We start from the raw sequence: 27,694 nt of genomic DNA, 5'->3' as shown, positions 1-27,694 counted from the left end.
AGCTGGTTCGTTTCGGTTTTTAACAAATTAATAAGGAGGGCATTGCAGGTTGCCGCTGATTTTGCCTTTCAAGACACCAGTATAGGGACCTGGGTGTGAGAGACTGCATGATGATTGGTTCATGTGAGGCACCGAACAGGTGAGAGTAACGCCAGTGTGTGACGCGGACTGCATGAGGCACCGAACAGGTGAGAGTAACGCCAGTGTGTGACGCGGACTGCATGAGGCACCGAACAGGTGAGAGTAACGCCAGTGTGTGACGCAGACTGCATGAGGCACCGAACAGGTGAGAGTAACGCCAGTGTGTGACGCGGACTGCATGAGGCACCGAACAGGTGAGAGTAACGCCAGTGTGTGACGAGGACTGCATGAGGCACCGAACAGGTTAGAGTAACGCCAGTGTGTGACGCGGACTGCATGAGGCACCGAACAGGTGAGAGTAACGCCAGTGTGTGACGCTGACTGCATGAGGCACCGAACAGGTGAGATTAACGCCAGTGTGTGACGCGGACTGCATGAGGCACCGAACAGGTGAGAGTAACGCCAGTGTGTGACGCGGACTGCATGAGGCACCGAACAGGTGAGAGTAACGCCAGTGTGTGACGCGGACTGCATGAGGCACCGAACAGGTGAGAGTAACGCCAGTGTGTGACGCAGACTGCATGAGGCACCGAACAGGTGAGAGTAACGCCAGTGTGTGACATGGACTGCATGAGGCACCGAACAGGTGAGAGTAACGCCAGTGTGTGACGCAGACTGCATGAGGGTGTCTGAGGAAAGTTCATATCCATTCTTATTAGTTGATATTCACACCTTACAGTATCACAGAATGAAAGGTTACATACTTGACCACATAACCTGGTGTACATACCATCTCATGAAGCGCTGGACAGATTTAGTTCATATTCACACCATATATATATATTTTGGAGGTCAGTTGTCAAGGTCAAAGGTCAAAAGCCACAGTTGACCACTTTAAAAATCTCACCAAACCCTGGACAGATTTATAATATTGAAGTATTCATGATCAATTGAGGAGGGGAGTGTCTGTGTGCCCCTGCTAACTTGGCATTTATTGATTTTTTTTAAATAATATTTAACATCAAATCTCTGAATGATATCCTGATCAGATGGGCCAATTTGTATTTCATTTCCTGATCATTTTCCTGACATCAAGATGCATGTGCCTTACTGCCAACATGCTTTGCTTGGCTCAATCCTTTAATTCTCAGCTCAGCATCTGTATCTTTTAGATCAATTCCATTGGCTGTGAGATTGGTTAACCTGTGTGGCCTTTAAGGCTAATTTCACTGAACTTCCAGCATCTTCATTAAGGACTGGAAGTAAGTTCCTGCTTAGAGCAAAATTATCAAAATTGCTTTGAACGGTTATGAATAATCCTCTTTGCCATATATGTATATTGATTGTTGTAAGGACTACGTATAACCTAAGTCTGTTTAGTGGGTCTACAGATACAAGCACTCTAATTCCCACCTCATTATCTAGATAGCTGTCAGGGTTGGACTCCATGTAAGCTACTCCTTTATCAAAAGCAAAATGAAAAATAAGCATCCCTCTCCTCAACAATGCATAGGTAACAATGGACCAAATACATTAGTCAGGCCTATAATACTTAGATTGTTTGTCAGGATTATCAACCAATCAACATTATTTTGAGGCTGATCTGGGTGCACCTCATACCTGTTATACTTCTTATACCTGTTACACCTGTTATACCTGTTATACCTGTAATACCTGTTACACCTGTTATACCTGTTATACCTGTTACACCTGTTATACCTGTTACACCTGTTATACCTGTTACACCTGTTACACCTGTTATACCTGTTATACCTGTTACACCTGTTATACATGTTATATCTGTTATACCTGTTACACCTGTTATACCTGTTACACCTGTTATACCTGTTATACCTGTAATACCTGTTACACCTGTTATACCTGTTATACCTGTCATACCTGTTATACCTGTTATACCTGTCATACCTGTTATACCTGTTATACCTGTTATACCTGTTATACCTGTTACACCTGTTATACCTGTCATACCTGTTACACCTGTTATACCTGTTATACCTGTTACACCTGTTACACCTGTTATACCTGTTATACCTGTTACACATGTTATACCTGTTATACCTGTTATACCTGTTACACCTGTTATACCTGTTACACCTGTTATACCTGTTACACCTGTTACACATGTTACACCTGTTACACCTGTTACACCTGTTTCACCTGTTACACCTGTTATATCTGTTATACCTGTTATACCTGTTACACCTGTTATACCTGTTACACCTGTTACACATGTTATACCTGTTACACCTGTTACACCTGTTATACCTGTTATACCTGTTATACCTCTTATACCTGTTATACCTGTTATACCTGTTATACCTGTTACACCTGTTATACCTGTTATACCTGTTACACCTGTTATACCTGTTACACCTGTTATACCTGTTATACCTCTTATACCTGTTATACCTGTTACACCTGTTATACCTGTTACACCTGTTACACCTGTTATACCTGTTATACCTGTTACACATGTTATACCTCTTATACCTCTTATACCTGTTACACCTGTTATACCTCTTATACCTGTTATACCTGTTACACCTGTTATACCTGTTACACATGTTACACCTGTTATACCTGTTACACCTGTTATACCTGTTACACCTGTTATACCTGTTATACCTCTTATACCTGTTATACCTGTTACACCTGTTATACCTGTTACACCTGTTACACCTGTTATACCTGTTATACCTGTTACACCTGTTACACCTGTTATACCTGTTATACCTGTTACACCTGTTACACCTGTTATACCTGTTATACCTGTTACACCTGTTATACCTGTTATACCTGTTACACCTGTTATACCTGTTATATACCTGTTATACCTGTTACACCTGTTACACCTGTTATACCTGTTACACCTGTTACACCTGTTATAACTGTTATACCTGTTATACCTGTTATACCTGTTACACCTGTTACACCTGTTACACCTGTTATACCTGTTGACTTATTTGACTTCTTCTTCATAACCGCTGATCGGAATTTGCACAAATTTGGTCAGAAGCATCCCTATGGGTAGGGGACTCAAAATTGTACAAATGATGGGGCTGACCCCCCAGGGGCCTGAGGGGCGGGGCTGAATGTGGTAAATCCGGCTATATTCATATAAACAACTTCTTCTCTGAAACCAAGCAATGGCTATTGCTCATATTTGCCTGGTAGCATCACTATGGGGTGGGGATTCAAAATTGTACAAATGATGGGGTTGACCCCCCCAGGGGCATGAGGGGCGGGGCCAAAAGGGGTCAGTTCGCAGAATTGATATAAAAGACTTCTCTGAAACTAAGCAATAGATATCGCTCATATTTTACTGGTAGCATCCCTATGGGGTTGGGATTCAAAATTTTACAAATGGTGGGGCTGACCCCCCAGGGATCTGAGGGGCGGGGGCCAAAATTGGTCAATTTGTTTAAACAACTTCTTCTGTGAAACTAAGCAATGGATATTACTCACATTTGTATGGTAAATCGCTACTAGTCATAAAGTTATGAATGAATTTGAACCAAATTTGGTCAGGAACATCCTTGGCAGAAGGGGAACAGAGTTTGTATAAATTTTTACTCTGAAGCCCCAGGGACCTGAGGGGCGGGGCCAAATAGGGGAAATAGGGTTACTCCTTTAAATCGCTATATAGCTACTAGTCATAAAGTTATGAATTAATTTGAACCAAATTTGGTCAGTAACATCCTTGGCAGAAAGGGAACAGAGTTTGTATAAATTTTTACTCAGAACCCCCAGGGGCCTGAGGGGCGGGGCCAAATAGGGGAAATAGGGTTACTCCTTTAAATCGCCACTAGTCATAAAGTTATGAATGAATTTGAACCAAATTTGGTCAGTAACATCCTTGGCAGAAAGGAAACAGAGTTTGTATAAATTTTTACTCTGAACCCCCAGGGGCCTGAGGGGCGGGGCCAAATAGGGGAAATAGGGTTAATCCTTTAAATCGCTACTAGTCATAAAGTTATTAATGAATTTGAACCAAATTTGGTCAGGAACATCCTTGGTTGAAGAGGAACAGGGTTTGTTTAAATCTTTATTCTCAACCCCCAGGGGCCTGAGGGGCGGGGCCAAATAGGGGAAATAGTGTTACTCCTTTAAATCGCTACTAGTCCTAAAGTATTGATTAGCTTTTCACCAAATTTGGTCAGGAACATCCTTGAGGGGAGGGGGAACAGAGTTTATATGAATTTGTACTCTGTACCCCTAGGGGCCTAAGGGGCGGGGCCAAGTAGGGGAAATAGAGATTAGTCTTTTAATTGCTACTAGTCATAAAGTTTTAAATGGATTTTAACCAAATATGGTCAGGAATATTCATTGGAGAAGGGGAACCGAGTTGGTATACATTTTTACTCTGAATCCCCAGGGGACTGAGGAGTGGGGTCCGATAGGGAAAATAGGGGTTAATCCTTTAAATCGCTATTAATTATTAAGTTACGAATGGATTTTAACTAAATTTGATCAGGACCATCAAGAGAGGAAGGGGGGAAAGAGTTTGTATAAATATTGAGGGGCCTGAGGGGCAGGGCCAAATAGGGGAAATAGAGATTAGTCTTAGTCAGGCCTATAATACTTAGATTGTTTGTCAGGGTTATCAACCAATCAACATTATTTTGAAGCTGATCTGGGTGCACCTCATACCTGTTATACTTCTTATACCTGTTACACCTGTTATACCTGTTATACCTGTTATACCTGTTACACCTGTTATACCTGTTATACCTGTTATACCTGTTACACCTGTTATACCTGTTACACCTGTTACACCTGTTATACCTGTTACACCTGTTATACCTGTTATACTTCTTACACCTGTTATACCTGTTATACCTGTTACACCTGTTATACCTGTTACACCTGTTATACCTGTTACACCTGTTATACCTGTTATACCTGTTATACCTGTTACACCTGTTATACCTGTTATACCTGTTACACCTGTTATACCTGTTACACCTGTTATACCTGTTATACTTCTTACACCTGTTATACCTGTTATACCTGTTACACCTGTTATACATGTTATACCTGTTACACCTGTTATACCTGTTACACCTGTTACACCTGTTATACCTGTAATACATGTTATACCTGTTACACCTGTTATACCTGTTATACCTGTTATACCTGTTACACCTGTTATACCTGTTATACCTGTTACACCTGTTATACATGTTATACCTGTTACACCTGTTACACCTGTTATACCTGTTATACCTGTTACACCTGTTATACATGTTATACCTGTTACACCTGTTACACCTGTTATACCTGTTATACCTGTTATACCTGTTACACCTGTTACACCTGTTATACCTGTTATACCTGTTACACCTGTTATACCTGTTATACCTGTTATACCTGTTACACCTGTTACACCTGTTACACCTGTTATACCTGTTATACCTGTTACACATGTTATACCTGTTATACCTGTTATACCTGTTACACCTGTTACACATGTTCCTTATGAACATTCACTTGTTGTGTTTTGGTTTTTAACTTCATTATCAGCTAATTAGCTATCCTATAATTGCTGGAAACAACAAAAATCCTGTTAGAGAAAGGTTTTATCAATGTCCCCTGACAAATCATTGCGGATGTTGCGAGAGTGCATATCGAACAAAACTGATTTCATGAGGATTTGTAAATTCTGTCGTACTTTTGTCTTTAGGCCAAGCAAGCTATTTCTGAGGCTGAATAGTTCATTGAACATAATGGTATGTCAAAAAACTAGGAGAGGCCAATAGAATATTGATATGCCTCTGTTAATTTGTCTTGAATACTCTAGAGATGAGCTTTCCAGTACAAAATCTATACTGATGCTTTGTGATCCATTCCTAATAGCAACATTGCCATACTGAACTCATTTTCTAAAACCACAAATCCTTTTAATCCTTAGAAAAATAAATGTTTTTTCATAACCTGTGAAATTAATCTTTTATTTTTCTTTTAAATGTGAAATCATCAAAATGCATATTAATTGAAATCTTTACTAAAAAATCTTTTTGTGGTTTCAGTATAATATATATATCTCTGATAAATATATATTGTTTTTTTACCTTACAAATTCATTGATTGCTGAAAATTGAAGTGACCATTTCTATCGCCATTTCATGCCCAAACCTCCATTATTTGATACCAAAATCTTTTAAGATAAAGTAGCAATCTCTATTATTAGCTCACCTGGTCCGAAGGACCAAGGTGAGCTTATGCCATACTGTGGCGTCCGTCGTCCGTCCGTCGTCCGTCCGTCCGTCAACAATTGACTTATTTGACTTCTTCTTCATAACCGCTGATCGGAATTTGCACAAATTTGGTCAGAAGCATCCCTATGGGTAGGGGACTCAAAATTGTACAAATGATGGGGCTGACCCCTGGGGGCCTCTGGGGCGGGGCCAAAAGGGGTCAATTTGGCGTTATTGATATAAACGACTTCTACATTCAAGGTCAAATAACCTGAATTCTTTAAACAATGATTTCTCGTTAGCAAAGAGACCTGATATTAGGCCAGTTGTGTACTGGAATGAAGAAGTAGAAAACTTATTGACATGAAGAAACTTAGCCTCGCTGATATTTGAATAAAGTGGTTATCAGCATAGTATCTGCAGAAATAACCTAAATCAACTTCAAAGTTGCTGTAAGGCCAGGTGAGCGATACAGGCCCATTGGGCCTCTTGTTATGGAGTGGGGATTCAAAATTGTACAAATGATGGGACTGACCCCCCAGGGGCCTGAGGGGCAGGGCCGAATGTGGTCAATCCGGCTATATTTATATTCATATAAACGACTTCTTCTCTGAAACCAAGCAATGGCTATCGCTCATATTTGCCTGGTAGCATCATTATGGGGTGGGGATTCAAAATTGTACAAATGATGGGGCTGACCCCCCAGGGGCCTGAGGGGTGGGGCCGAATGTGGTCAATCCGGCTATATTCATATAAACGACTTCTTCTCTGAAACCAAGCAATGGCTATCACTCATATTTGCCTGGTAGCATCACTATGGGGTGGGAATTCAAAATTGTACAAATGATGGGGCTGACCCCCCAGGGGCCTGAGGGGCGGGGCTGAATGTGGTAAATCCGGCTATATTCATATAAACAACTTCTTCTCTGAAACCAAGCAATGGCTATTCCTCATATTTGCCTGGTAGCATCACTATGGGGTGGGGATTCAAAATTGTACAAATGATGGGGTTGACCCTGGCCGCCAGGGGGCTGGAGGTGTGGCCAAAAGGGGTCAATTTGGCTAAATTGATTTAAACAACTTATTCTCTGAAACTTAGCAATGATTTCACTGGTAGCATCATATTGGGGCAGGGATTCAAAATTGCATAAAGGAAGGAGCTGACGCCCCAGGGGGCAGAGGGCAGGGTCAAAAGGGGTCAATTGGTCTAAACAAGTTCTTCTCTGAAACTAAGCAATGGATATCACTCACATTTGTGTGGTAGCATCCCTATAGGGTCGCGCCAAAAGTCAATTTCATTTCATGGATTAATGCACTTTTTGGCATTTTTAGTATTAAAATAAAACCAATGTACATGTACCCATATAAAATGCTTATGATATATATTGACATAGCAATATACCAGCAACAAATATTCTTAAGCATCATTCTTGTTTCATATCTCATGAAACCAGGTGAGCGATACAAGCCCTCTGGGCCTCTTGTTAAAATTAGCACCAATCTCTGTTGTTTAAGTAAGCACCCATCTCCCTTATAAGTACACTACCGGTGACACCCCGGGACTATAGGTTTTCTCTACATCCATCCATCAGTTTTCTACATTTTTCTCAGCCGTGCTTCAAGATATGTTGGTGAAAGTCCCTATGTAACTAAGTATAAGAAGCTACAGATCAAGTTTGAGTTTCATGGTTTTTGAGTGCAGGTCACTGTTACTATTTTTACTATTGCTTTATAGAAATACCCAGCATGCTTGTCAAAATAAGCACCAATCCCCCCTTGTGATGTCATCTGATCTGAAGGGTCAGGATGACCTGTAGCTATCATACTTTATCTGTTGATGTCTGCCATTATAAAGTTTTCACATTTCAAACTTCTTGAGTTTTATCGATTTGGGATTCAGCTCTAACATACTCGAAATGGTCCTGATCATGTGTTGTTATTTTTTGGATTGCTCTGAAACTCAAGATGGCTGCTATGATCAAAGTAACGAAATGTATAAACAAATGGAAGATAAAGATATGTCAGCCTTTTCCTGATTTCAATAGTCATTGCTGTTTGTCAGGGATGAAGAACCACTAAAAGCTATTAGGGGATTAACATATCAAAAGCATTAATAAAGATATGTGATGTTTTAAAGAATTTATCTCAGTACATCATCACAGCGATGGGAAAGTTTTATATAATACGTCCTTAATGTTATCTTTGGGATTTAACAACTGAGTTCAAATTCTTGTAATGAAAATAAATAAATAAAAATATCAGTATGCAGAAATGTTGTTGAGCATATATAGTTAGATAATTTAGCTTCATAGTTTATAATCAAGTGTGTTTAACTATATGACCTTGAACATCTTTGAAAGTCAAATATTTTTGCAGAGTTGTGGTAATGGTGATTTAGGCCCATTGAACCTCGGGATTTTTACCTAATGTGTGTATTGCCTACCATTCAAAGATATCCTATTCCTAATACTCCAGACAGTGTATCTTGATGTTTCCATCAGTGACGAAATCCCTTGTGATGTCTTGACTTTGCTGAACATTAAGGTTGGCAATAATACTGCAATGTTTTACTGTAAAACACGCTTCATTTTCTTCTCTACCACTTGTTTTTTCAGTGATGGCCTTCATTTGTCGTTGACCACCATGCCATTTTGACATTTCATAGCTTTTACTGACCTTATTGTGTTGATGGGATTGTTAAGTAACACATAAATTTTGTGGTTATTTCATCCCTTTTCTGTAACCTTTACTAGTGGCTTTAGATGGCACTTTGTTTGAATTAAAGTCAAGAAGGTGACCTTCAAACACAAGTAAGCTGCAGGGGTTTTGGAGTATTAATCAAGCTGAAACTCCCATACTGGTGAAACTGCATGATTACTTACAAATCTTGTGGCCTCATGCTGAATCTTTTCTATTAGGTCTACTCCCAGGCTAAAAGATTGAGAATCTCTTCCACCAGTAAAAACTGTTTTCCAGTTTTGGATTAACTTGAGTAACGTTTATTCTGTTTAATTTATTCTGAGATTACAACAGAGTAGGACTAATTTAATTCTTTGTTTTTATAATGAGGATTGTATACAGCTCGAAGGCTACTAGATGTTTTCTTCAGAGTAAGACTGCAGTTAGAAGGTCTAAGACTGATTTATGAGGATTGCATTCAGCCCCGAGGCTACTAAATGTTTCTTCAGAGTAAGACTGCAGTACAAAAGTCTAAGATTGATTCTTCCTGCAGTAATAGAATTTAGATATATTTTCCATTTTAGATAAGATTATATAATTGGTTATATTTCTCTGTAAATTAATTTGGAGAATAAGGCCAAGATAATGCAGTGGAGTGTTTATTAGTGACTTTCTGTAATCAGGAAGGAATTTCATCAGCCGGCACGGCCATTTTCTACTGAATCAGTAACTTCATTGTGAGTGATAATTGTTCCTCTTTGTAGTTTTGTAGATCCACCAATCGTGAGACATATAAGGTATTTATAAGTATTAGTTTTGTAGATACCAATTGTAAGACATATAAGGTATTTATAAGTATTAGTTTTGTAGATACCAATCGTGAGACATATAAGGTATTTATAAGTATTAGTTTTGTAGATACCAATTGTAAGACATATAAGGTATTTATAAGTATTAGTTTTGTAGATCCACCAATCGTGAGACATATAAGGTATTTATAAGTATTAGTTTTGTAGATACCAATCGTGAGACATATAAGGTATTTATAAGTATTAGTTTTGTAGATACCAATTGTAAGACATATAAGGTATTTATAAGTATTAGTTTTGTAGATACCAATCGTGAGACATATAAGGTATTTATAAGTATTAGTTTTGTAGATACCAATTGTAAGACATATAAGGTATTTATAGATACCAATCGAGAGACATATAAGGTATTTATAGATACCAATCGAGAGACATATAAGGTATTTATAAGTGATTCATGTATTTAGAAAGGCCATAGTAGGAAGAGACTGGGGCTTAGGACAAAACCTTGTGGAAAACCTATAATTAAGTTTATATATGAGGATGGAAGATTTCAATGAATGCTTTGACTAAATCTATAATGATTACATTGTTCTGCTGTTTTATTGTTGTAAAGAAATGTTTTCACATTAATTTGTGGAGTGAAACTGAACTACAAATTAAAGACCATATACATTGTACATATGTACATGTATATAATTGGAGCAGATGAGATAAAGACAAAAAAACAGTTGTTTATTCCCAGTCCCTTGCGACAAAGTCAGGGAGGGATTATAACATTAAGCTTGTACATACTTGTGTGCAGTGTGCATTCGTATGTTCACCGTTTTTCATCACCAGGCTAGTAATTCATCTTTTAACAGGCCTGTGGCCTCGGGGAAATAGCACTTTCTCAGTTTGATAAATCCTTGTAATCACCTGAAAAAAGGTTGATAATTGTATATTATCATACATTATCATACATCATACATTATCATACATGATCATACATCATACATTATCATACATCATCATACATTATCATACATGATCATACATCATACATTATCACAATTATTATACATCATCATACATCATACATTATCATACACAATCACTTGTAATATGTTATTAGCAAAATATTGTGACAGTTAAATGATATTAATGTATACAACCATATTAATCAAATTTGTGTAATGGATTACAAAAAAATATTATCTTTATATTCAATTCTAAAAATTCAAAAAATAGAACCAACAGCATCAGGAGTATCAAGTTCTATAGTGAGAATGTGTGTATCTTTACCTAGTCCTTTATCCCCTACACCTAGGAAAGTCATTACCTTATATTGTACAACTAATTAAAACAGTATATCAATCATGAAAATCAAAAGGCGAAAATATTTACTTACACTGGAGTTTTGACCTTTTAGAACTGAGGTTGTCTCTGTTGATGTTGTTTACAACAGATCTTTGTTTATATACGTACAATGAGTCAATCTAATCAAGATTTTTATGGAAGATTATAGTGGGATTAAGTGATTGCATTGTATGTGAAAATACAATGAAAAGGATCAATATGGAATTTAAAATGCTACCAATAGAATTGAGGACAAAATGGTAAAACAGTACCGTTTTAGAGGTGCTTGAAGGATCTTATCAAGGGGCCTCTATGGAACGGATCTAATTGTAACCCGCAGTCTGTCATGTTGAATCAGGGTGATGGAGATGTTTGTCATTAAGATAAGATAATGAAAATTAAATCATTTTTTTTTTATGTTGGCTGGTTGATGGGTCAGAAGATAATTAGTTTCTTGAATGTCAAAGTGTCATTGTAGGTAAGATAAAAGCTGACAATATTCTAATCACCACCAAGGATCAGTGTTCAACATGCAAAGCCTTGTTGATGACCTAGCTAGTAGCTAACTTATCAAAGTGTACGAGGTTAACCTGTTAGGACCTAGAATCTAGTAGTAAAATATAAGATTACTCAATATTTCTTTTTTAATCTTTTATAAGTTCGTTGACTCGTTACCATCATCATTTAAGTCAAGAGAAGAGTTCTCATTAAATCATCTTTTTTTACCAACTCTTGAAATTAAACTTTAAAGTAGATCATCATTAGATGATTGGGCTGTTCAAATCATCAGTGGTAGTATTTTTTGTAATGTCTGTCTGTGAACGATCCATCGTTATCACAAATTCTTGATATCTGTACTGGAAGGATTGTTCTCAAACTAGATGTTCCCTCAGTCCCTAGTTGAGCAAGTTCAAATTTGATCCTAATATGGAAAACAAAATAGCTACCATGTGTCAAAATCCAAGATGGCTGTCTGTTGGCCATTTTGTTTTTCTGATCAGTCACAAAATTGAATGGGTACATTACTAGTATTGACCAAGGATGACCTACATGTGAACTTTGAGAAATTATCTTCCAGTTGTATTTTTCAAGAAAATGTGATAATTAACAATCTTCAATTATCAAAATCCAAGATTAGTCAGCCGTTTTGTTTTCCCAATCAAAATCAAGAAATAGTGATAACAAGGATTGTTTATGAATTGGACCAAGGACGTAGAGTGATTCGGATTACCCACCATTATCTAATAGTGGCTGATAATGTAATAACCATATACACTGTATACTCCATATACTTGTACGACTCTCTATGGTAGCTCGATATAAAAAACATGGTGGTTTATCTACAGCAGCATCAGTGGACTAAATTGTGTACTTATCCAGACAATGACTTGTAATCTGATGTGACAAAATCTCCCTAATGGCTTGTTTGGGATCTATACAACTTTATAGCCTCAAATAGATCATTATATATATAGCTAACAGCATGATCAGACTTACATTAACAACTTTTACCTTATTAGCTACCGCAAATGTCAACTGAATACCCTGACTAGACTGAATGTCCTAACTAGACAGAATACCCTGACTAGACTGAATATCCTGACAATACTGAATACCCTGACTAACCTGAATACCCTGACTGGACTGAATACCCTGACTAGACTGAATACCCTGACTAACCTGAATACCCTGACTAGACGGAATACCCTGACTAGACTGAATACCCTGACTAGACAGAATACCCTGACTAGACTGAATACCCTGACTAGACTGAATACCCTAACTAAACTGAATACCCTGACTAGACTGAATACCCGGACTTGACTGTGAATACCCTGACTAGACTGAATACCCTGACTAGACTGAATACCCTGACTAGACTGAATGTCCTAACTAGACTGAATACCCTGACTAGACTGAATGTCCTGACTAGACTGAATACCCTACTAAACTGAATACCCTGACTAGGCTGAATACCCTGACTAGACTGAATACCCTACTAAACTGAATACCCTACTAAACTGAATACCCTGACTAGACTGAATGTCCTGACTAGACTGAATACCCTACTAAACTGAATACCCTGACTAGGCTGAATACCCTGACTAGACTGAATACCCTGACTAGACTGAATACCCTGACTAGGCTGAATACCCTGACTAGACTGAATACCCTACTAAACTGAATGTCCTGACTAGACTGAATACCCTGACTAGGCTGAATACCCTGACTAGACTGAATACCCTACTAAACTGAATGTCCTGACTAGACTGAATACCCTGACTAGGCTGAATACCCAGACTAGACTGAATACCCTGACTAGACTGAATACCCTGACTAGACTGAATACCCTGACTAGACTGAATGTCCTGACTAGACTGAATACCCGGACTTGACTAAATATCCTGACTAGACTGAATACACTGACTACCCTTACTAGACTAAATACCCTGACTTGACTGAATACCCTGACTAGACTGAATACCCTGACTAGACTGAATACCCTGACTGGACTGAATACCCTGACTAGACTGAATTCCCTGCCTAGACTGAATACCCTACTAAACTGAATATCCTGACTAGGCTGAATACCCTGACTAGACTGAATACCCTGACTAGACTGAATGTCCTGACTAGACTCAATTATCTGACTAGACTGAATACCCTACTAAACTGAATATCCTGACTAGGCTGAATACCCTGACTAGACTGAATACCCTGACTAGACTGAATACCCTGACTAGACTGAATGTCCTGACTAGACTGAATACCCTGACTTGACTGAATACCCTGACTAGACTGAATGTCCTAACTAGACTGAATGTCCTGACTAGACTGAATACCCTACTAAACTGAATACCCTGACTTGACTGAATGTCCTAACTAGACTGAATACCCTGACTGGACTGAATACCCTGACTGAATTGTTATTTGTTTACTACTTCACTGACTGAAGATGAACAAGTTTTTTTAGATTTTTGAAGGTAAATTAAAGTTTACTCTCAAGGGTCAGTTGGAAGCCCTGCTAGTTATGAGGTAAAAGGTGCTTGTCATGTCATATACAGGTGAGAACCATTTTATGGATATACAGGGATATTAAGTGATATTTATCTTGATGTGTTGACAACATAAACAGGAGAGATTTGATACAGATGATGTAATTGGCTATAAATAACATTTATGATGAGGATGTGATAGAGTGATAACCTGTACATGATCAATAGATAATTCACCAGCTGTACGTGAGGTTTTCTTACACAGGTATAATTAGTTCTTACACAGGTATAATTAGCCTGATGAATTAAAGTCATCTCCATCTTTGATGTATGCTGTAGTTACATGTAGGAGGGAATCTTGTCAGTAACTTGATCCCAGAGAGATTGATGACTACTCTGATTAGAACATGGCGTGTTGTTGCCTGTCGTTGCCCTCAGTGATATAGATTCAAATCCCAGAACAGATCAGATCTGTCAGCTGTCTTATGATTTCTGATCGGATCTGATTTTCCAACAAATTCATGGATTTATTCTCTTTATGAATATAAACTGCATTTCTAATGACGATTCTATAGCCTATTGTGTCTCCATTATCCAACTTACAGGCCACATGGTTTCTCTCTTAGTTGTGTCCTGTCATCATTACCCGAGTTACAGAACACATAGTTTTTCTATTAGAAGTGTCAGTTGCCTTGTCATGTTGGTAATCAAGAGTGTTCCTTCCTTTGTTTGACCACATGTTGTTATAATTGTGTGGCTACATCAGAATCCAAGATGGCTGCTATGGTCAAAAAATTTTAATTTTATTGTTTGTATTTTTAAATCACATAACCATAATCTTTAAATTTAGTTTCTTTTGGTTTAAAGTTTCTTGGGAAATGTTTTATGGTCAGCACCATGGTCTCATTTGGACAAATTTTATTTTTGTGTGCGATATTAATATTATATCGGGTGTAGACATATATATGCCCTCCTCTTGGTCACCAAGTCAGTAACAATTTTGAAAGTTAAAAATTTAGAATTTTGGTCAAAAATCTAAAAACTCATTTTTGTATTGAAATTTGATATTTTAGGTTTTGGTCAAAAATCTAAAAATCTAAAATTCTAAAACATTTTAGAATTTTGAGTTGTTAATTATAAGTGTTACACGGACTGGTAACCATGCACTCGCAACAAATTACAAATCATATTGATTTTTATGGTCACTGAACAATTCATTGACCAAGTCAATGCAGTTATTAACTAAATTTGATTGTTTCATAAAAGTTTTATAGTTTCAATTTTAGAAAACTGAAGATGATTAATAATTGTTCTGATTGAGTTGTCAGGTTTTAGACAGTTGTGATAAAGTAAATTGATTGAGGTTTGAAAAGTTTGATTAATTTATAGAGCTTTGACATTAAGGAATCATTCTAGAAAGATTGTAGCATTTTACTGCGAGCGTAATTTGATCAATGAAAAGCAATCAGGGCTCTTGTGCAAGGCCTGTGGTTTTTATAGAATTGTTATACTACAGAAATCCCACAGTTTTACTGCAACTCTTCCTTACGTATTGTTAGTGTGGCGTTTTATAGGAATGACCTTTACTTAATGGCACGTATAGGGATTGACTGGTCAGGGATGTCCGTCCAGTATTGGATTGTTCTCAATAGATCCAGAGATTTAAGTCAGGATCAGGACCTTGTGAGGACCTATAAGTCTTGACTGACTTACGTAAACCATCAATCATTGTGCTTACTTTGTCATCAGCCTTAGTTTTCTTGGCCACAACAATGTTCATATAATACATTTCTCATGTAAGGCCTATTTAAACTGCCCTCCAAAAGTTTGAGCTTTTTAAATCTAAGTGTATGAATAATTAATTTTCATCCATAAGAACTTACTATATCCTATACGGTGGTGGTGGTGGGGGGGGGGGGGGGGGGTTTGGAGGTGGAGGAAAGCCGGAGTACCCGGAGAAAAACCACCGGCCTATGGTCAGTACCTGGCAACTGCTCCACGTAGGTTTCGAACTCACAACCCAGAGGTGGAGGGCTAGTGATAAAGTGTCGGGACACCTTAACCACTCGGCCACCGCGGCCCCTAAATCCTGAGATGGTCCTGACCAAGTGTTGTTATTTTTCAGGTCCGTCCAAAATCCAAGATGGTCGTCATAGCCGCCATCTTGAAAACACATTTTAAACTTCTTCTCAAGTTCAACCAGTGCTGTTGAGCTGAAACTTGCCAGAAATAATTTTGAGATGGTCCAGACCAAGTGTTGTTATTTTTCAGGTCCGTCCAAAATCCAAGATGGGCGCCATCTTGGAAAACACAATTTAAACTTCTTCTCGAGTTCCACTGGTGCCATTGAGCTGGAAATTGGAGAGGATGTTAAGGGAGGGTAGCCAACAAAGTGTTGTTATTTTTCAGCCTCGTAAAACCTTTTACATGGCAGGCACGACGGCCATTTTGTAACATGATTGCGCAATCAGCATTTTCCTGAACATCATCTATTTCAAACTTCTTCTCAAGTTCCAATGGTGGGATTGAGCTGATAGTCGCCTGGAAGGATCCTGAGACAGTCCTGACCAAGTGCTGTTATTTTTTGGATCGGTCCCAAATACAAGATGGCTGTTATGGCCGCCATCGTGAAAAAACACAATTTAAATTTCTTCTCCAGTTCTACTGTTGCCATTGAGCTGGAAATTGGTGAGGATGTTAAGGGAGGGAAGCAAACAAAGTGTTGTTATTTTTCAGCCTCATAAAAACTTTGAAATTGCTGGTGCGCTGGCCATTTTGTAACATGATTGCGCAATCATGGTTTTCCTGAACAACACCTATTTCAAACTTCTTTCAAGTTCTGCCAGTGAGATTCAGCTCTAACTTACCTGGAATGATCCTGAGATAGTCCTGACCAAGTGTTGTTATTTTTTGGTCGGTCCAAAATCCACAATGGCCGCCATGGTCAACAGTGCCACTACTATACTTGCTGCTGAGTATGTATACCTTGGGCCTCTAGTTTTGAGTCTAACCAGGAAAACAAAATGGCCGACAGGCAGCCATCTTTGATTTTGACAGCTGATGTGTGTTGACGCTATTTCTTGAGGGAGGAAATCTCACAGTGGTCATGCAGGCAGGGATCTTACTGTGAGAGGGAAAGAGCAAACCCAGAGAGGGATCTTAATAAGTGAATAACCTGAGAAACCTCAGAGGTTGGTTGAAGGTCTTACTCCATGAGAGGAATATGGGAGTATTGCCCCGAGGAATCTCAGTGGTCAGGCAGGTGAACCTCGTAGCCATGATACTACTTGATAGTTATGCCGACACAGTTTCTGATCATCATAATGTTTTACAGACTAGTAGACTGTCTCTGTGTGATTGCAATAAGCCCTCTCTGTCGATAACACCTGTCTCTATATGTCATCCTGTCTGGGACCAGATGAGGTCACTGAGGGTGAGTAGTGGTGTTTTTGGAATAGCTGATAAATTCATTATTATGATTGTTTGTCAGTTATCTACATGGTAATGTATCACCAAAAGTGTTTATTTAATTTTGTTAAACAACCAAGCCATTCAGGCTGTAGGTTATAACTGTCAAAGTTATTATTTACCAGAGGTTCTGCCTTTCAGTGTTTTGGTCACAGGAAGAAATAAGATTGAGGAAAAGTAATGACTATATATAAGTAAACGAATTAGAAAGAATATAATATTTTATAATTGCAACATAAAAATATGGCCTTTTGAACTATTGGTGAAAATTAGAAAATTTGTACCATCAAAGAAAAAGTGGATTCAGTAGTAAAACGCAGGGCTATGTGACCAATGGGGCACAGTTCGAGTCCTAGCATGGTGGTTTAGTGGTAGGACGCAGGGCTACATGTACATGTACCTGACCGAAGAGTGGCTAGTTCGAGTTCCAGCACTGTGGTTTAATGATAGGCCCATGGCTACGTGACTGAAGGGTCCCTATTTCGAGTACCGGCACGATGGTCTAGCCGGGTAGGACGCCGGGCTAGGTGACCGAAGGGTCGCTAGTTTGAGTTCCTGAGCACTGTGGTTTAATGATAGGCCCATGGCTACGTGACCGAAGGGTCGCTAGTTTGAGTCCCAGCACCGTGGTCTAGGGGTTAGACGTAGGGCTACGTGACCGAAGGGTCGCTAGTTTGAGTCCCAGCACCGTGGTCTAGGGGTTAGACGTAGGGCTACGTGACTAAAGGGTCGCTATTAGTTTGAGTCCAGGCGATGGGCGCCGTGTCCTTGAAGACAATGCCATACTCTGTTGTGTCCAAGTCGACTCAGCTGTAAATGGGTATGTGGTAGGTCAGTGTTAGAATTGTCATGTGAATGCTGTTAGTGCAGAAAAGTCAGCCCTGGCTGTATAATGCTCCCCAGGGAGTTCTGAGAAAGATATATGGCTGTTTGCTAATGCCTCACTAACCACAGATAATAATTTGTGAACCAATTTGATATGGCTATATTGCTGTGATATATAGCCGTATAAAAATCTCTGAATAATTATTATTAATATGTGAAAAACAAATTAATAAGATAAAAATCATGTTGGTTGGATATCTGCCTTTATAAACAAGATAGCCAATCGACCAGAGGGTCATCTGTCATTCAGACAATTAGTGTAAAAGATTATACATCTGTTCCTCTGGTACACTTGTATTTCCATAATATCAATATCCTCAGATGATAGGAGGTCACTAACATGGAGAGTATCTATATTTCTAATGGATTGACAGAGACCTTTGTAGATTTGATGGAAACATATAATTATGATTTTAAACTGATATATAATGTATACCAGGTAGTGTGCGCCCCCGTTTAATTTTCGCCATTTTCTCCCTTTGAAGATAGGGTGAATTTAAGATGAAGGTGAAAATTTCAAGTTAAATTGAGGTCAGAATCAGTTTGACTGTCACAGCTAGTGAAATTATGCTCTAGAGTATAATATTACACTATATATAGCTGGTGACATATACAAAATGGGCAAATTCACTGGATATAAATTATTATATGACCTTTTTCTAATTGGTTGATTGTAAACATTCTCACTGTGCTCAAATATTATGGCTTCTGATTGATCAAAATTTAGATTTAGGTATGAAATTTAGATATCTATTACATAAGGTGTTGTTGCCATGACAACCAAGCTGAAGCACAAAGTGGCTTTGATTGGTTGAAATTTAATCATTCGCCAATTCTGACCACATCGTAGAGAGGTACATTGTATTAAACAATACCAAACATCACTATATAGGCTTTGTTGCCATGACAACCATACTGAAGCAAAAAGTGTACTGCCCTGATATCAACTAAATTTGATATTTGGGTGAATTAGGGATACTAATTAAATGTTGGCCTCTGATTGGGTGAATTTTAATTATTGTTTGAAATAGGTCATGATTTTTCTTAAAAAAATGGATACGAATGATTCGTGTGTTTTACATATCCTCAAGAGGACAGTTCTAGTTATTGCAATATTCAATCTTTTCTAAGCAATCTATCTAATCCATTGACAGGGATTGACCATTTGGTAATGTGAGAATGATGGGGATCGAAGTGTCATATAGTGAAACAGTTATTGACCTGTTTTCAGGTTGATGCAATGATTTATTAACCCGAGAATGCTATCTTTTCTGAGGCAAAATTGTAAATTTTGTATATTATCTTATCTACAAAATCACTCTATAATGAGCTTTACATTTACATTAATAGTAATGATGTAATATTTAAGTATTTAAGTAATATATAATGATCACGAGCTCCCTGAATACCACAGTTAATTAGCCTCCATCTCCATAAATACTCCCGACTGTAATTATACCCCCGCAACGAAGTTAGGGGGGTATACTGGAATCAGGTTGTCTGTCCGTCCGTCCGTCCGTCTGTCTGTAGACACATTTTGTCCGGACAGCTCCTCCTAAACCGATGGGCCAATTCCGATGAAACTTCACACAAATATTAATGATCATATGTAGATGTGCATGCCACTTTATTTTTCTCAAAATTATGGTTGCTATGGCAACTGGTCACTATAAACAGGTTTTCTGATAAGAACCATAACTTTAAGATTGTCCGGACAACTCCTCCTAAACCGAAAGGCCGATTTCAATGAAACTTCACACAAATATAGAGGACCATGTGTAGATGTGCATGCCACTTTTTTTCAAAATTATGGTTGCCATGGCAACTGATCACTATAAACAGGTTTTCCGATAAGAACCATAATTTTAAGTTTGTCCGGACAACTCCTCCAGGAAAACCGAAGGGCCGATTTCAATGAATCTTCACACAAATATAGAGGACCATGTGTAGATGTGCATGCCACTTTCTTTTTTTTCAAAATTATGGTTGCTATGGCAACTGGTCACTATATTACTGGGTTTATCTTAGTTAGCCTCTAATTAAGAATTCCAATTCACCATTGACTCGTGCAGATTGCGGGGGTATTAGTCAGCCATCCTGGCGACAGTTCTAGTTTTTCCCTAAAATAGCTCATCAGTTGGTCATTCAGTACAATAAACACTGGTATAACAGTGACTACTGTTCAATATAGAACATTACATTGAAGTCAATAAAGAGCAGTTCAAGGCAAGATCATTTTATTTTGTTCCCTGTGAAAATATGTAGCAAGTATATCAGCTTTGCATTTATACTAATTTGTAAAGTAAGTTGCAGTTAAAGGTTATACCTAAAGAGATGAGACATTCCTACCCACAACAAATATGTCTGCTTGACGTATTGAAAGTTCAGACTGGATCCGAACAATCATGTATATATAGGGTAAAGATGACCATACCAACGTCGTGCTCTCATGTACGTTTATTTATAGCAATAGCCTAATAATGCCTTTATGCTGCTTACATCAGCAATCACAAAGCATTTACAGTAGTGGACTGACATAATGACAATAATACAGCAGGTGTTTCTCAATTCTGTCATGTATACGAAATAACTGCGATACAATATATGTATTACTAATGAATCGCCCAAGGCTGTATATGAGTCACGATTCTCTGAAATATCGATGATAGTCGTGATCCAAAAAATTAGCAACGCTGACGTTATTAATAAGTATTTTCAACTTCTGTCAATCAATCTGACCTTTTATTCATAAAGGCATTCCGTCATAAATGTATTGCTGTCATGGAAGAAAACATCTAGCGTATACGTGGGATCCCATCTTTATGGACTCGTGAGGACGTTGAGATATTTGAAGTAGGGATTGAACACTGTCGTGGATATATGGCCCAAAATATAGTAATTTGTAGTGAACACAGTTTAATGAACGCTGTGAGAAAACGTTGAGTAGTAAAAGATATTGTTCCAAGTTTGATGTTTTCCATGGAGATGAAACAATCTACAGTTTAAACAAACTTCATTGCTGTTTAAAATTCATGTGAAGCATCCATTTAGAACTATCGGAATAAACATGAAAGTGTTTTTCCAGGAAAACGAAATCCGGAGCGTTTATTGTGAGAAAGATATGAAACATTCTGGTGATAATGACAAACTGTCATGTAATATACAAATTAATATTTTGAGCTGTATGATATTTAAACAGAATAAAAATGTTAATGCATCAACAGTTTGATGTTCATATAAATGGTAGACTCTTTGATATTTTGCTGGAATAACTCTCGGAGGGTTAAGCTTGTAGATTTAATTATTCCTATAGTACATGTATATACAAGATGATATTTTGTTCTTGGCATGTGAAATCAGTGAAGAAAGGTAAAAGTATTTTTTACATGAAAGTGATTGGTCAGCGATTCATTCACCGACAATATTCCAATTTTTAGCTCACCTGCCCAAAGGGCAAGTGAGCTTATGCCATGGTGCGGCGTCCGTCGTCCGTCCAGCCGTCTGGCATCAACTTTTTCATTTAAACTCCTTCTTCTCAATAACCAATAGGCCCAGGGACTTGATATTGGGTCTGTATCATCCTGGGGTAAAGGGCTACCAAGTTTGTTCAAATAAATGACCTTGATCATTCAAGGTCACATGGGTCAAGTAGGCTATAATTTCAAACAACTTCTTCTCATTAACCTAGAGACCCAGGGACTTGATATTGGGCCTGTAGCATGCTTGGGTGAAGGGCTACAAAGTTTGTTCAAATAAATAACCTTGACCTTCATTCAAGGTCACATGGGTCAAATAGGCTATAATCTTCAACAAACTTCTTCTCAATAACCATGAGGCACAGGGACTTTATGTTGGGACTGTAGCATGCTGGGGTGAAGGGCTACCAAGTTTGTTGAAATAAATGATCTTAACCTTCATTCAAGGTCACATGGGTCAAATAGGCTATAATCTTCAAACGACTTCTTCTCAATAATCAAGAGGCCCAGGGACTTGATATTGGGCCTGTAGCATGCTAGGTGAAGGGCTACCAAGTTTGTTCAAATAAATGACCTTGACCTTCATTCAAGGTCACAATATTTTTAAATCTTGCGATAGCCAAGAGTCACCAAGACCCGATATTAGGCCAATAGTATGCTGGAATGAAGGACTAGAAAATTTATTGACATGAATAAACCTATTTTACTCTGATATTTGAATAAATTGGTTATCAGCATAGTATCTATAGAAATGACCTCAATCAACTGCAAATTTGATGTAGAGCCAGGTGAGCGATACAGGCCCATTGGGCCTCTTGTCTAATTTTACCGAAGTGATATGGAATTTGTTTCTGATTTTACCACGATACTGACAAGAGTTGTATTCATTGTAATCCTATAAAATAACAACACAAGCAGGACATGACTGAATTATTCAGCCTTTATAATTTGGCTTGTAGCATTAATGTGGGAAAAGTCATCCATGTTTAAAGATTTTTTCCTTATGTAGAGATAAAATTTTAGGCTGGGACAATATCTTTGAATAATTGGAACTGATCGATCATGAACGGAGGTTCTGGCCCTCTGATGGGGAAAGGATGGATTTAAATGTGGTCAATGGAGGTTCTGGCCCTCTGATGGGGAAAGATGGATTTAAATGTGGTCAATGGAGGTTCTGGCCCTCTGATGGGGAAAAGATGGATTTGAATGTGGTCAATGGAGGTTCTGTCCCTCTGATGGGGAAAGGATGGATTTAAAGTAGGTCAATGGATCGAGGTTCTGTCCCTCTGATGGGGAAAGGATGGATTTAAAGTAGGTCAATGGAGGTTCTGGCCCTCTGATGGGGAAAGGATGGATTTAAAGTAGGTCAATGGATCGAGGTTCTGTCCCTCTGATGGGGAAAGGATGGATTTAAAGTAGGTCAATGGAGGTTCTGGCCCTCTGATGAGGAAAGGATGGATTTAAAGGTAGTCAATGGAGGTTCTGGCCCTCTGATGGAGGAAAGGGTGGATTTAAATGTAGTCAATGGAGGTTCTGGCCCTCTGATGGGGAAAGGATGGATTTAAATGTGGTCAATGGAGGTTCTGGCCCTCTGATGGGGAAAGGATGGATTTAAATGTGGTCAATGGAGGTTCTGGCCCTCTGATGGGGAAAGGATGGATTTAAATGTGGTCAGTGGAGGTTCTGGCCCTCTGATAGGGAAAGGATGGATTTAAATGTGGTCAATGGAGGTTCTGGCCCTCTGATGGGGAAAGGATGGATTTAAATGTGGTCAATGAAGGTTCTGGCCCTCTGATGGAGGAAAGGGTGGATTTAAATGTGGTCAATGGAGGTTCTGTCCCTCTGATGGGGAAAGGATGGATTTAAATGTTGTCAATGAAGGTTCTGGCCCTCTGATGGAGGAAAGGGTGGATTTAAATGTGGTCAATGGAGGTTCTGACCCTCTGATGGGGTATAGGATGGATCTAATGTTGGTCAATGGAGGTTCTGACCCTCTGATGGGGGAAAAGATGGATTTAAATGTGGTCAGTGGAGGTTCTGGCCCTCTGATGGGGGCAAAAGATGGATTTTAATGTTGTCAATGGAGGTTCTGGCCCTCTGATGGGGGCAAAAGATGGACTTAAATGTGGTCAATGGAGGTTCTGGCCCTCTGATGGGGAAAGGATGGATCTAAAGGAGGTCAACGGAGGTTCTGGCCCTCTGATGGGGGCAAAAGATGGATTTGAAGCCAGAAGGAGGTCAATAGAGGAAATAAAGGCAAAAATTTGAAATGATTTTCCTTACACATGTATGAAGGAATTTTGATCAAACTTGGCTTTTCCAAACATAAGCGAATTGTACCATAGTAACATCCTTCTTCAGAATTAAGGCAAAGACAGTTTGATTAATATTTGGCTGTTTGTTGAATTCTCAGCTAATATTGAAAATATTGAAGGGTGACTAGGTGTGTGTGTGTGTGATGTGTCTATCTTAATTTGCACAATCACCCAAAAATTAATGTTTTGTTAGTTGCTAAAAGTAAGATTTTTGATATGATTGTTGAAATGTCCAAGTGAATATGATGCAGACCTTTTATGCCTAAGTGTTAGTATTATTCCCTACAGCCTCCACTATTTCGTACATAATAATCAGGTTTATCAGTATTTGAGACCTGATCACAGAGTCAGGATTGTCTCCATTTTTTCTGATCAGCGAAAATAAAACACGATTTACGACAGTTGAGTCGGATGTGGAGCATTAAAAGCTTAAAACACTTAAATTTGTGAAATGCTATACACAGTATCAAGGACGTGTGTTGGGGATTTACATCAGAATTACGCTCACCACCGTATTAAACTTTAACGATAGGATCATCGATTACATCATCACGAGTTCTATTGTTACTTTCTACTGTAATGGGAGAAAACTTGACGCTAATTCAACAGTCAGACAATTTATATTTGACAATTTCGGTAGAATTTAATGTATTTGTTTGAATTATCTCCCCCTGAAGGAGCTCTACCTGTAGATGTGTGGCTGACATAATTTAATTGTGCGCGAGTATAAAATGGGAAGTAATATACATGTAATTGTATTATGTTTTAGGTGATCTTTGGCACCGGCGATGCATTGGGGGCGGTAACCACTACAGCAAATATGGGATTCGTGAGGGCAGCACAACACCAGGTTTGTATACAGCAATGTAGTGTATATCATTGTAAACTTTACAACAACTACAAAAACAGTTCTACCAACTTATTATATCGCCCTTCTTGGCCCGCATGGAAGTGCATAAGAGCTAGCTATAGGTCTCAGTGTTGGAGAAAATCCACGTGGTCGGACAGGTGACCCGTATATCTTTTCACACCTAGGTGAAAGGCAAGTGTGTTATCATTTGGTCACCCGACCAGCAAATCACATTGAGAAATGTCATCATTGTTATTCAACAAGTTATCCTTGTAATTCAACAAGTCAACATTGTAATTCAACAAGTTATCCTAATAATTCAACAAGTCACCATTGCAATTCAACAAGTTATCATTGTAATTCAATAAGTCAACATTGTAATTCAACAAGTTATCCTAATAATTCAACAAGTCACCATTGCAATTCAACAAGTTATCATTGTAATTCAATAAGTCAACATTGTAATTCAACAAGTTATCCTAATAATTCAACAAGTCACCATTGCAATTCAACAAGTCATCATTGTAATTCAATAATTCAACAAGTCACTGTTGTCATTAAATAAGTGAACATTTTAATTCAACAAGTCACCATTGTAATTCAATAAGTCACCATTGTAATTCAATAAGTCACCAATGTAATTCAATAAGTCACCATTGTAATTCATAAAGTCACCATTGTAATTAAACAAGTCACTGTTGTATTTTCAACAAGTCACCATAGCTATTCAACAAGTCAACATTGTTATTCAACATTAGTCATCATTGTAATTCAACAAGTCACCATTGTAATTCAACAAGTCAACATTGTAATTCAACAAGTCAACATTGTAATTCAACAAGTCACCATTGTAATTCAACAAGTCACTGTTGTAATTCAACAAGTCATCATTGTAATTCAACCAGTCAACATTGTAATTCAACAAGTCACCATTGTAATTCAACAAGTCATCATTGTAATTCAACAAGTCAACATAGTAATTCAATTTGTAATTCAACAAGTCATCATTGTAATTAAACAAGTCACTGTTGTATTTTCAACAAGTCACCATAGCTATTCAACAAGTCAACATTGTTATTCAACATTAGTCATCATTGTAATTCAACAAGTCACCATTGTAATTCAACAAGTCAACATTGTAATTCAACAAGTCAACATTGTAATTCAACAAGTCACCATTGTAATTCAACAAGTCACTGTTGTAATTCAACAAGTCATCATTGTAATTCAACAAGTCACCATTGTAATTCAACAAGTCATCATTGTAATTCAACCAGTCAACATTGTAATTCAACAAGTCACCATTGTAATTCAACAAGTCATCATTGTAATTCAACAAGTCATCATTGTAATTCAACAAGTCATCATTGTAATTCAATAAGGTATCCTTGTAATTCAACAAGTCACCATTGTAATTCAACAAGTCACCATTGTAATTCAACAAGTCACTGTTGTCATTAAACAAGTCACCATTGTAATTTAACAAGTCACCATTGTAATTCAACAAGTCAACATTGTAATTCAATTTGTAATTCAACAAGTCATCATTGTAATTCAATAAGGTATCCTTGTAATTCAACAAGTCACCATTGTAATTCAACAAGTCACCATTGTAATTCAACAAGTCATCATTGTAATTCAACAAGTCACTATTGTAAGTCAACAAGTCACCATTGTAATTCAACAAGTCACTGTTGTAATTCAACAAGTCATCATTGTAATTCAACCAGTCACCATTGTAATTCAACAAGTCATCATTGTAATTCAACAAGTCACCATTGTAATTCAACAAGGCACCATTGTAATTCAACAAGTCATCATTGTAATTCAACAAGTCACCATTGTAATTCAACAAGTCACCATTGTAATTCAACAAGTCACCATTGTAATTCAACAAGTCATCATTGTAATTCAACAAGTCACTGTTGTTATTCAACCAGTACTAATAAGTCATGGTAACATTTCTATGTTTGTAATGGGTAGATTATGATACAGAAGCAATGTCAGTAGCCACCCCATACAACTGTAGTTATTTATCTAGACATTTAAATCATGTTTTCCTTAATCGTTGATGTCAAATAAAACAGTAACCAGTACAACTTGGTATTCATTCAATGTTCCCAGAAAAATGACAAATAATGACACAATCAGAGACCACATTATCAACTCATCATTTTGATAACTTTAAACTCCATCATCTGCAGACATTATTTTTTTTTCATTTTTCTTATCTTATTTTCGAATCAATGATTTTATTCTGATGTATAGGCTTTCTATCCATGCACTTTGAATGTTACTTTGAATGCCTTTTAGAACTTCCGTTGACACCTGACATTATGCCAAGAAAAGGCAATTTCTTTATATGATGGATTTCTATTGAAAAATATGTTAGCCCTTTCTACCAGCAGATTAGAACGTAATCATAGGACGTGGCTTCGTAACAAAGAAAACAACACTCTTTATTATTCACGATATTTGGAAGAAATTAGCTTTCACCTTGAGTTGACTTGATATATTAGTGTGGTAATATAGCTTGTTTCCATGTCATTGATTATTTTACAGTTAAACAGACTTCTGGT

At 37.8% G+C, this 27,694-nt stretch overlaps 1 protein-coding gene across 1 annotated transcript in view; it reads left to right on the top strand.

Moving 5' to 3' along the window:
• The window catches only part of LOC117343602, a 178,396-nt gene that overhangs the window by 114,623 nt on the left and 36,079 nt on the right, over positions 1–27,694 (top strand). The window contains exon 6 of the mRNA XM_033906035.1: positions 25,035–25,115. Within this exon, the coding sequence (XP_033761926.1) occupies positions 25,035–25,115 (81 nt within the window). The remainder of the gene's footprint in view (positions 1–25,034; positions 25,116–27,694) is intronic.

This window comes from Pecten maximus, chromosome 15, assembly GCF_902652985.1.
Source record: "Pecten maximus chromosome 15, xPecMax1.1, whole genome shotgun sequence".
Classification (NCBI taxonomy): Eukaryota; Metazoa; Mollusca; class Bivalvia; order Pectinida; family Pectinidae; genus Pecten; species Pecten maximus.
Note: the sequence above shows the minus strand (reverse complement) of the source record. Positions and strands in the feature narration are given on the sequence as shown.